At 33.6% G+C, this 12,618-nt stretch overlaps 2 protein-coding genes across 2 annotated transcripts in view; both read left to right on the forward strand.

The window, feature by feature from the left end:
* Nucleotides 1-1,375: 1,375 nt before the first annotated feature.
* LOC132727130 (zinc finger protein 37-like) lies at nt 1,376-4,354 on the forward strand. The gene is made up of 3 exons (XM_060712537.1): nt 1,376-1,677; nt 2,192-3,151; nt 3,683-4,354. Exons 1-3 carry the CDS (start codon nt 1,501-1,503, stop codon nt 4,301-4,303), a joined length of 1,758 nt encoding a protein of 585 aa, XP_060568520.1. The 5' UTR covers nt 1,376-1,500; the 3' UTR covers nt 4,304-4,354.
* Nucleotides 4,355-6,672: 2,318 nt separating this feature from the next.
* Nucleotides 6,673-12,618, forward strand: part of LOC132727133 (NHL repeat-containing protein 2-like) — a 33,705-nt gene continuing 27,759 nt past the window's right edge. Inside the window, exons 1-3 of the mRNA XM_060712545.1 lie at nt 6,673-6,758; nt 9,661-9,815; nt 10,361-10,860. Of these exons, the coding sequence (XP_060568528.1) occupies nt 9,668-9,815; nt 10,361-10,860 (648 nt within the window). The 5' untranslated portion in view covers nt 6,673-6,758; nt 9,661-9,667. The remainder of the gene's footprint in view (nt 6,759-9,660; nt 9,816-10,360; nt 10,861-12,618) is intronic.

Raw genomic sequence — 12,618 nt, forward strand, 5'->3', positions numbered from 1 at the left:
ACATTTATATAATTTTTATCATTAACTAGCATGAATTTTAATAAACAAGAGATCAATATGTTTGGAGTATATACATGTATATTATATCTTTAATTACTATAAGTAAAGCCGATGTTAAAATGAGCATATTCCAAATATTCATTTTATACGCGAAATTCTGCGATGAAATTATTTGTTTGAATGTTATTTAAAACTCTTTAATTAATGTAGTGAAGTAAATTCCGGATTTGAAGTACATTTGTCGCTAAAAGCTTATCTGATGAAAAGTCGCTGATAAAAAAAAAATATAAAAGAATCACATTCAGTTGTTACGAAAATACTTATTATTTATTGCTCTATTATTAAACATAGTAATGTTCTTTCTACAGTGCACATATGTTGCATTGCTTCCGGTGAAATATACACGGTCACGTGTCAACGTGCCAATACATTGTGGTGACATTATACAATAAAGCGCGTGTATTAGTGTGATTTCAGACAACTTTGAAATATCAACACTTCCTCTCATTGAATTTATGACAACTTGCATTATGACAAGTTAGCACGTTTAAATGCGGATATAGTGCACGAATCGGAAGCATTCTTTTCTTGAAAATGTTACAAGTTTAACACAAATAGGAAATAGCTAGTGATCAAAAGCCAACTTTTAACTTTAATGAAAATTGATTCAACCGATGTTTATCTTTCTGAAAAAGTTAATGCTAAAACTATCGATACGGATTTCTTAAAACAAGTTGGATATTTTTCATTATAAATGGTAAGCGACTTAAATGAAAAGTTATAAACACGTAAATATGTGAAATCAGGGCCTCTCTTTTAACAGGGAAATACCCTGCTTTGAAAGACCTTGGTAAAATCAAATAAAATATAAATTTTATGCATTGTACAATGATGAGACTTAAATAAAAGATTAAGCTGTTGTTACTATGTCAATTATATTACTGACATAGTAATTGCTTTTCATCTTTCGACATGACATGCAATTATACTTGAAACTTGTATTTGATAATACAAAGTTATGTCTGATATAAATCTATAGAGTGCTTTTTTAAATCAGCATAACTTCGTTATAATTGTCCCGTCTTATCTGTTGTCAACATGACAGTGATCTTGTTTTCGGACTGGTATAATAAAGATGTAATATTATATTTTTTAAAAATCAAGATTTAATCAATAGCTTTTGACACCATCTATTTACATGTTTATTGCGTTGATGTTTTGTTTATGTACATACATGTATAAATTAATACTGTAATTTATGTCACCATCAAATTCCGACAGAGATGATAAAATTTCAAGAAACAATAAATAATTTGATTGGACGAACCAACTGAAAACCTAATTTTGTGGTACATGTATATAAAAATGTTTTTGTTATATTTTCAGGATTTTCTTTCTGGATCAACAATTTAGAGACTGTGCTATTTATTTATTTTACATTCACCAATTATTTATTCGGTGAAGAAGTTCGAGCAGAATTATACGCTCGAGAATACAACCATGGATAGCCGACAAATATCTTCCGCACAAGAGGAGGAATTCACGTGCACTCAATGTATGGACTGTTTTGAAGATCGTGACGCGTTGTTCAAACACGTTAAACTCGTGCATCAACAACACGTGCAGTCAAGAAGAAAATTCAGATGCGACCACTGTCAAAAGACATTTAAATCTATGGTAAGTTTATTTTTCATTCAAATTTATATACAAGTTTTTTTTTAATGTACTATGTGTCATAGGAATTCAAATCTTTGGTAAGACATTTTTTTTAGAAATCTATATTCAAGTTTCCCTTTTGTGAAGTATATTTCATAATGAAACAGACCTATATTTGTTAGGTATAATAAGCCTCTGATAATTAGTTTAAACATATCGATGCAAGTCGACCCGGCCCCAAGTTAGCCGGGCTCTAAGTTTATCTGATCTCTTGTCAACACGACCCCAATTTTAATTATTATTTAATAGGCGCTACCTTTTCACATTTACTTTTTAAGAATGTGAATAGTTGTTAAAATAAAAAATAAAATGACAAAAAAAAAGGAAAAATGAAAAAAAAGAATAAATTTTATAAGTAAAAAAATAATAAAGAAGAGCTCATTAAGCTAATGTCTTTGAATGAACAATTACAGTTATTATAAATAATCATCACTTTGTTTTTCTTGTTCTGACTTTATTTTGTTTATTATTACAGAGTGGATTAAGGAATCATTCAAGAACTCACTCGGATTATTTCGCATTAAGTGCAGAGGTCCTTAATGCGGGTATTGATGACACTGTTTCATTCTATAACACGGGTAGAACCAGAACAGTTGACGACTGCAATTTAACAACTGATTCAGATTCCATGCAAGAAAATTACAATGGCGGTAATAGTGTTTTCAAATTGGATGATATTGTTTCTAGAAATGCAGACAATGTTGAACATTCAGTGGTTAACAGTGCATTCAATTCAGATAAAATTGTTGATAATGTAATCGTTGCTATTTGTAAAAGAAGAAGAAGAAGTAGTATTCCAGTTCCTATCGGCAGATCGCTGATTCCAGACAGAAAATCAAAAGAATTGTTACCTAAATTGAACGGAAATTTAGGCGAGGAGAGCACCAAGAACAGTGACAAAACAAATTCTTCTGAACATCTCAATGTCGGACAAGAATCTAGGATAAACATACACGCTCTTAACGAAAATAATATTCACAAAGCCAGTCGTGACGTTCAACAGACAGTGACAATCAGTTCACCGTTTGGGAAAAAATATGCCCCGAAAACAGCTAATCTGGTTACACCCAAGAGTAGAAGTAGATCGCGTTCACGAACTCCTAGAAACAAGACAAGAACGCCAAGCAACGCAACGAGAACACCAAACAGCAGGACGAGAACACCAAATAACAGAATGAGAACACCACACAGTGGGACAAGAACACCAAATAGCAGAATAAGAACACCGAATGGCGGAACGAGAACACCAAACAGTGGAAAACGCACGCATCAAAATAGAAATGATTATATCAGTAACGCATATAATTGTAAGAAATGCGGTAAATCTTTTGTGGATAAATCAAAGTTGGATGTGCATTTTGCTGTGCATATCAGAGAAACTCCAGAGAAATGTGGCATTTCAAAGAATTTACTAAAGAAAACGCCCACGCATAAGGTATGTTCTATACATTGTACATTAATTGTTAGCCCTGTCCTTTTTGTTGGCTTAATTAAAGTTGTTGTGAATGTAAAGATAGGCTATTCAAAGCTTGTAAACGTTTAAAAAATGTTTTAGATTATTATCGGGAAACCTTTTCTGATGCATATATTTTTTGTTTACCAAGAAAACTTTTTGTGAATTATGTTTAAACACGTTATCACATACACGTGCAGATCTCGCGTCTCCTTAAAAGAAATGTCATGATGTCCAATGGGTTATATTTATACAGCATGTAATGTCACGCTTAAGTGTTAGTGTCAATAAAAATAATAATTTTAATGTAATAAAAGAATAATATTCGTATAGCTAAATTTACTGAACTCGTTAAATGAAATAATATTATTACCGAAGAGCATGAATCCGTTCAATAAAATTAATCCAATATGGAAGCTTACACACAATATTTTATACGTGCATCATTTGTGTCAATAAATTGAACCAACTTATAGCAATCAACAATAACTCTATATATTTTTTTCTTTTCAGATGACGGAATTTCAACGTGCCGACCATCTACTCGACAATAACGCAACGTTCTCGTGCAAATTATGTGCACGTACATACGACAAGAAGTGTTATCTTGACGCTCATATGAAAACCCACGACGCTGAAATCCCATTTAGCTGTACATATTGTGACAAAAAATTCCGTTTTTTGTCATCACTGAAAGCGCATAGTTTTGTTCACTTGGAAGAATCAAAATTTCACGACTTTCACTTAAAAGCGTTAACATCAAAATATCAAAGTACTGTCGGCGCAACACCTGCACTTACAGACGATTCGATGCAAAGGTCAACAGGACTGAATATATTCACAATTCTGCCACGAAATGGTGACGAAAATATAAATAGCCTGGTCAATATTGATTTCCCTTTCTCGTGCAAAATGTGTGATTTCAAAACACGCGCGCCTTCAGAATTGCTGTTTCATATCAAGTCACATTCAAATTCAGGATCTTATAAATGTGCCCATTGTTTCAAAGCATACAGACTTCAGAAAAATCTCAAAACACACGAGAAAGTTCATACTATAAATAGATTAAAACATCTTTTAATGGACAATAGTAACAAAACAACTGGGACCTCCAGAACAATACTCCAAATCTGAGTAACTCATTTGCTTAGATAATGTCCACGTAGTTTGTATATATATATTTCCTGGATATGCATAATATAAAACTGATGCTAGTTATTGTTTTGTTCACATACTTGTAAATTTATATCTGACATGAATATTAAATATTTTAAATTATGTGACAAAATGTTCGTTAGTCAATGCTTCTGTACTATATGTTGTAATATATTGTATACTAATTTATGTGTAAAAGAAAGATGTAAAATAAAAAATACATCAAAACTTCTTGTTTTTCGGTTTTTGCAAATCTCCTTAGTAAATGAAATATTGAAAGTAAAAATGTGAACCACACGTCAAACTTTATGTAAACACGATAAGATAATTTTTTCCCCATGTGAATGGGGAAAATGAGGCACCTCATTCAATTTCCATATTTTCAATAATCATGGGGGAGGAACTGTTAAACGAAGGATGGACTTCTTATGATAACTTGTCAGGAGTTCCAGTGATAACTGTCACGGAGTTCGTCGGAAAACTTTTGTATATACTACAAAAACACTCGTCAAAAATGATAATTTTCATCTTTAAAATATACTACAAAAACACTCGTCAAAAATGATAATTTTCATCTTTAAAAAGTGTGTTTTTGGTGCCAAATTAAACTTGCCTTACATCTTGTATTATGTGTCAAAAACTAATTAATAGGCCAATTTTTCATCGCCTCCTGCTTAAAATATGGAAGGTTTAAGTAAATTTTCCAATCACTTCTCCAAATCCCTCCAGAGGCGTGCACGTCGCGGAGAAGGCACACGGCAGGTCAAGGTCAAGTCATCTTAAGTACCAGAGGTGATTGGTTGACCTGTCGTGACTAACTCTGGAGGGTTGGCGCTAACGAGAGCCGTTTTTGTTATCGACCAGTATGGAACATGATGCCTGGCCAGTATTGTCGTACTCCTCTACCACCAACGAACGAAGAATAGGACTTCAGGAAAGACTCAGCATGAAAAAGACGTCCCCGATGTGACTACCCTAGTGGACCGGCACGGATGCTATATTCTCGGACAGATGGTTTAACCGGCGCCGAGTATAAATAAACTCAAACTGAAGGGTAAATTTTCCAAATTATTTGCCAATGTGCACGCAATGACATGTTTATTTCTGGTCGTAAACGGGTTGTGGGGATGGGTAAGCACTTTTACACATGCAACTAACAATAAATGGATCAAAGTAAAACACGAAAGAACTATTATTCAAAAGTGTTATGATTAACGAAAATTAAATCAGTTAGAAAAATTAATCATCAAAAAAGAAAGATATGCCCAAACCGGGCTATTACCGGTCTACGTAAGTTGATTGAGTTTCACGTCACACACGACGCAGTATAGGTCATATGGCGACTGGTAGAGGAAGACCTCAGGTGTATCAGGCACGAACGGGCACCTGAGTAGAACCACCGACGTAAGATAGGTGGATAGTTTCCTCACATGAAAAAATCCAAAGACCCTGTCGAGATTCGAACCCGTAGCGGTGAACGACAAGAGGTTTGAAGTCAACGATCTCCACGAATGTAGATGGGAATGCAGTAAATGCAGTAAAAGTCACACAACCCACGGTGATAGGCCTTTTAAGATAGTTCTTATCGCAATAAAACACATGGTAATAGCCCGAGGGAATAAAGTAAAACTCACACAACCCACGGTGATAGGCCTTTTAGAGGGTTCTTTTCGCAATATAACCCACGGTGATAGCCCTAGGAAATACAGTGAAATTCATACAAACCATGGGGGTTGGCATTTAAGGGGGTTCTTAACGCAATTAAACCGTCGGTGAAAGCCTCATGGAATGCAGTAAAAGTCACACAACCCACGGGCAATTAAGCCCAAAGTGGTAGCATCAGGGAATACAGTAAATCTCACAAAACTGACTGTGATAGACCCTTTAAGGGGTTCTTCACGCAATAATACAGTCGGTAATAGCCTGAAGCTCACATAACCCATGGTGTTAGTCCGTTTAGACAGTTTTCAGTAATTGGCCGGAACCACGTGAATTCTCTCATGTAGAGAAGCACTCAAAAAATTCTTATTCACATATAAACCTTAATCAAAAATGGCATTTAACAGCTATTTGAAATAAACTCTGTCAGAAAATGTCTTTTGTTCTATCTCTTTCATCCAATAATTATATCTGACATTAAATATAGAGGCACTCTTGAATGCGGATTTACTTCGTAATTGATATATCTTTCCCAAAGATGAAATCAAAATAGATATCTACAGTACTCCAAAATAAAACCGGGAGAGACCGACTTGTAAGCTGTGCATACAATTTGCCATCTCTAGTATTTGCTGGTCAAAATAGACCGGGAGAGACCGAAAAATACCGAGAGAAGACCGGCGAAATATATAATATTTGCCAATTATAAAACTGACAAGTGAAAAACAATTAGTGGTGTTCAACATATATTTGTGAGTAATTGGATACGACAAACGTAATTTAAAGTCATTTATAAAGCCAGGTATCTTCTCAAGCAGTTTTTAACATGAACATATTAGACAAATTTGGTAAAAAATTGGAAAACAATAGAAATAATGTCATTCCCACACATTTCATGATGAAAACGTTTCACTCCCAAGATCATTCGTACACAAGATCATTCGTGCCGAGATTTTTCACTAACACTTTCAGAATTTTATTTCCTTGCATTAGTATTCCATTTAATAAAATTTTACGTGTCTGGGAGTTCATTTAGAAATATGACTATAATAAAGTGGAAACGTGTTCATTATTTTCAACACAAACTTTGCAAATAATTATCACAGATTATGTAAATTTACAAATTGTTTCTTGTTGGTATCAATATAATATTACAGTATACGTGTTGCACTTGCTCCTTATGTGGGTCCCTAATATGTTCTATATAAAAGAGAAAATCAACTCTTAAATCAAATAATATAAAGTAAATATGCCCTGCATGTATAACATTAGCCTAATTAATTCGGCGTGAACGGTTTGACCCATTCTACAGACTTTTTTTTTCTTACTGTCAAACCGTTACAGAAAAAAGACAGCGCCCGTCCAAAATTATCACGGTGTCTCTTTGACAAGTCTATTTAGTTGGACTAGTATAACATTAGTCTAAATAGTTAGACGTATACCGCGGATTTGAAGCTATTTTTTACATTGGTCAAATTTGCATTTTCCTATTAACATAAAAGTGTAAAAAAAGACAATGCTAAGTGTTTCATTGAAGTACTTGTAAAACAACATAAATAACATTTATATTAGGTCTATTTTATATTTACAATATATATAGGTTCTTGTGGGTAAATGGATAAAAGAGGTATCAATTGATTATTTGCATGCATGAACTTTTTAATATGATGAATATATACAGGGGTGTAGCTATCAATCAAGGAAAATGAAAATTCAAATTTGCTATAAAACGGCGAGAAAACTGAAGGGAAGGCTTGTCAAAATATATTGACGATCCAAAGCCAGATTCTAGATATTGCCAATACACAATATAGCTAAATATCTCATCGCATAGTACAATTAGTTGGACTACAGTGAGGCTATATTGAGGGATTGTTCAAAATGTTTAAAGCGAGGCCCTAGATTGCAAATACAAATAAATGAGCCACGTCAGATAAAACCAACATAGTGTGTTTGCGTCACCAGCATGTATCCAGACCAGCCTGCGCATTTGCAAAGTCTGATCAGGATCCATGCTGTTCGCTATCAGTTTCTCTACTTGTAATATACTAGGTATAAAGGTGGTATCAGATCCAAAGGTTTAGAACTATTGTGAGTTAATGCATTCACATTTATAAATTGAGTTAAACATAAAGCTATAGTGTACTTCGATGTTAGAATTTAGACGACACTCTAACTTGTGGGTGTGTGGTCGCTGCAAAACACATTGTAAAGCTTCATTTTTGCAGGGAATCAGTGTGGCAGGATATTATAACCTCATGTTAACATTTAAACAAGTGCCTACAAGCAGTGTGTATGAGAAGGCTGGAGAATTTGCGCTCTAGATAACAACATGGGCGGCCCCTCTGACTTTGAACTTTTTTTCTTTTTTTTAAACATTCCAAAAGAAAGTCCAAGAGTTGCCCCTCTGCCTTTTAACTTTTTTTGATATTTTTCAAACATTCCAAGAGATAGTCCAACTAATTGTACTCTGTGTTGAGATATTGTGCTAATTTGTAAATCTAGAAGCGAGACTCTGACCCAGAATAAAACATATTTCAGATAATCTAGCTTTGGCACATCAATATATTTTGACAATCCTAGAGACAGAGACATCCAGACTAATGTTGTTACAGATACTGTACATTTGCAAGATAAAAAAACTTTTTAGCTTGACTTTTTTTCGGAGTAAAAAAAAATAGGTATTGTTACAGTCATAGGGGCATTAAATTCCCCTTGCCCTTGCTGTCCCCAAAACTTTAACATTGATCATAACTTTTTAAGTTCATGGTGTATTGTATTCATACTTGGCTACAACAACCCTTGGGACAAGACCTTCAAGAAGATTAGACTAAACTTGACCTTTATTCATAAATGACCTTGACCTTGAAGGTCAAATGTCTAAATTTGCTGATTTTTGCTACATAATGTATTAGTGGCTATAGCTTTGTTGTTTTTGAATGGGTTGTCTTCAAACTTACACACAACAATCTTTGAGGATAGTCCTTCAAGTTTACCAGACAGAGCTTGACCTTATTAGAATTTTCTTGTTGCTATAACTTTGTTATATATAAGGGATTAACTTCATATTTAGACACAACATCTTTTAGGTCAGAACCTTCATGAATATCAAACTCAATTGTGTTTGACCTTATAATGACCTTCATGTTCAATTATTGAATTTTTATTGATAGTTGGCTGCAGTGATCAGTGGATTATCTTCATACTTTGACGAAACAACCTTTTCAACAGGACCTTCTGAAGGGTTGAACTGACCTTTACCTTGAAATGACCTTGACTGTCAAAGTCAATATATTGAATTTTGTTTAAGTTCAATGTCATAATTTTGTTATTTATGTATGGATTTGATTCATATGCTACATGTGGATCAAACAACACTTATGACCTATGAAATAGACATGTTGAATAATTTTTAGTTGACCTTTAAATGACCTTGACTGTCAAATGGCAAGATTTAATTTTGCTTATAAATATTTTCTTAACTTTGTCATTTATATATGGAAATTATTCATACTTGTACAAAACAACAAGTGTCACTGGACAGGCCTATTAAAATCAAAAAAGGAAAAAGTTAATTTTTTTCTTTAATACCGTTAATGTTACTTTTTTTTTATTTTTATGGAGACATGCTGCTTTAAAAAAGAAACATAACACATATTTATTCTTTATAATTTCAGTCAAATAATGTATGATATAAATGACATTTGGGAAGCATGCAGTGAACTGGATGAAAAACTTTCAACTGATACATGTAAAAAGGAGGATGAGATAAGAAAACATTTAAACTTGGTGGAGTCCAAGTTAAAATTTGAAGTACCAGATTTCCCAGAAGGTTAAAATAATTTTATGAATTATTTAAAGACTTATTGACTGATTTTTCCTGTAATCTAAAACCTTATATTAACAACTGATTTTTGCTGTAAATTTATAACCTTTTTAGTTTTAGGCCAGATTTTAAATTATCTGTTGTTTCCTATCCCTGGACTCAGTCTGGAGGGTAGATTGGTACATGATTGTACATTTGTGGTTAAAATATTCGTTTTTTTTGTCTTTATAAGATTGTATGATTTCAATACTTAATGAGCCAAAGTTTAAAAAAAAAATTCAACATCTATCCCAGTTTGTTTATTTACAATTCAAAAGCATGAGACAGATATAAAAATGTGATTTTCATTGACAGACTCTCCTTTCATGTTTAAATAAGTAAAAAAAAAAAATTGCTTTTCAGTATAATTATATTTGGCAAATGAGTAGCTGTGTTTTTTATGGGCAAACATTGGGAGGGGAAACAAACAATATTTAAGTTTTAAGTCTTAATGACTTGGGTTTCCTATAAATTTATAACCATAAATTATAAACTTTGAATTTTTCTTACAGGATTAGAATGGCTAAATGTTTCACAGCCTTTGTCCTTGAAAAATCAGCTAAAAGGCAAACTAGTTGTGCTGGACTTCTTTACTTATTGCTGCGTGAACTGTATGCATATTTTGCCTGATCTTGAGGCCTTGGAAGATAAATTTTCAGTAACAGAAGGTGTCTCAGTGATCGGCGTACATTCAGCGAAATTCGAGAATGAGAAAGTGCTAACAAACATTTTAAGTGCAGTTTTACGTTACAGTATACATCATCCGGTAGTGAACGATCAGGCTGCCAAGTTATGGTCAGAACTTCAAATTGCATGTTGGCCAACACTTGTCATAGTTAGTCCGTCAGGGCGATTTTTGTATCAGTTGGTTGGAGAAGGTCATCGAGAGAGGTTGCTTGACTTTGTGCGTGTAGCGCAGCAGTTTTATAGTGAAAAAGGACTGATAACTAACAACGAATTGCCAATAAGACTTGAACAGCTCCCACCTTCACCATTAAACTTTCCTGGCAAGGTATGAATTATTGTATTTTCAGGACGAAATTTGGTATATTTTACCTCTGCAGAGCAACACCATTTGGGAGACAAAAGAATTTGATGGTTTTGAAGAGGTGTTTACTGTAGAGAGGTTAAATTTATGGTAAATTCTTACATGTACTTTGGGAAGAATGGACATTGTTGTTGTATAGAGGTTATAGCTCTACAGAGGTTTCGGTAGCTTAGTCCTTACCAAACTAAATATCTTAAAATGACTGACATCAATCTTTCATTCTGTACAGAACCATTCATTTTTTTAGGAAAGTTTACAAGTATGCACTGACTGAATAGTGAACAGCAGTGTTCGAAATTAGCAGTAGTCCGATAGCCTCCGACTACTTAATTTCTCCTCGGGCTACCAACTTTTCACAGTTACAAGGCCGACCAGGCTACTGTATTTTCAGAGGCAATATATTATAAACAACTGTTATGAACAAAAGAATCATGCAAGTAAAATGTCTTTTGGGCTAATGAATAGTCCAATCTGGTAGTCCGACCAGCCTAGTGGATTCAAATCCGAATATTTTACACTGGAACAGTGCAGACCATGATCAAACTGCATTGATGTCCTAGCTGATCTTGGTCTGCACTGGTCACATGGGAAGAATCATTTGCCATCAGCAGGACATTAAGATAAGAATATCTTTTAGCATCTTCTTAGGATGAGTTTGTGGCCGAGTGGTTATGGTTGTTGACTTCAAACAACTTGCCCTGAACCACTGGTTTGAATCCTGTCAGGGACTTTGGATTCTTTCATGTGTTGAAGCTTAGATGATGCAGCAAGCTTACTGTCAGTGGTTCTACTCAACCAAAAAAAAAAATTAAAAGGATCTTTTTCTCAAGAACTTCTGCATATCACCATACTTAGTTGCAAGATACTAGTAGTCAAGAAAAAAAGAAAAACATGGTTGACTCGTTTAGGCTTCATAGTGTACAGCAAACTGTCATTGAAATACGGCACATATAAACATGTCTGTAGATATAATAAAGTGAAAGTAGCTGAAAAATAATATTGGTTCCCTCATTAGAAGTAGCGAAACTATCATCAAAGAAACTTGTTACAGATATGAATAAACTTTACCACACAAGATGTTATTGCAATCATATGTGACCTTTACTTTGGTTGTTGTTTAGTAAAAATATTACACTCAGTCACAATAAATTAGAAACATGACTAGCTTAAAGGTGAAATTTTTCATTACTCTTACTATTACAGATTTGTTTTTGTTAATGAGTGAATAAAAAAAAGCTAATTTATTTCTGTGAACTATATTTATGCAACAAACTGACAGGTGTATACGAAAGGCCCTGTTAACATGACAGCCTGACTAAAAATCTGTGTAAATGTATTAAGGTATCTTAATTACTAAGTACTTAAACAAAGGGGAAAAAACTTTCATTGTTAAAACCTTCTTGTCACAAGCTTGAAAGCCAGTTTAGAAGTTTAGTGGTACTTGATACAAAAAAGTAGTTAAGATTATGCCGCACTGATGAACAATTACCAAGATGGCCACCAGAGCTAAGAATAGAAAAAGCTTTAAAAGCATTTTACATCACTTACTATAATCTAAAGTCAGATTATGCTGAAACTGATAAAGAAATAGTCCAATCTTGGTAAATTTACAAAAATAGCTATGAAAATCAACCTAGTCTGCAGAACTACATAGGTACGAGAGTTAAAAATAGAATTTCAAATAAGTTACAACAACATCTCCAAAACTTCTGCACAGATAAT

The sequence above is a fragment of the Ruditapes philippinarum genome, unplaced genomic scaffold (assembly GCF_026571515.1).
Source record: "Ruditapes philippinarum isolate M1 unplaced genomic scaffold, ASM2657151v2 ctg1758_1_1_1_1, whole genome shotgun sequence".
Lineage (NCBI taxonomy): Eukaryota > Metazoa > Mollusca > Bivalvia > Venerida > Veneridae > Ruditapes > Ruditapes philippinarum.

Coding starts and splice junctions, on each gene's coding strand:
- LOC132727130 (XM_060712537.1), top strand. CDS start 1,501: ATGGATAGCCGACAAATATCTTCCGCACAAGAGGAGGAATTCACGTGC. Junction 1,678..2,191: donor AAAAGACATTTAAATCTATG/GTAAGTTTATTT, acceptor TTATTATTACAG/AGTGGATTAAGGAATCATTC. Junction 3,152..3,682: donor AGAAAACGCCCACGCATAAG/GTATGTTCTATA, acceptor TTTTCTTTTCAG/ATGACGGAATTTCAACGTGC.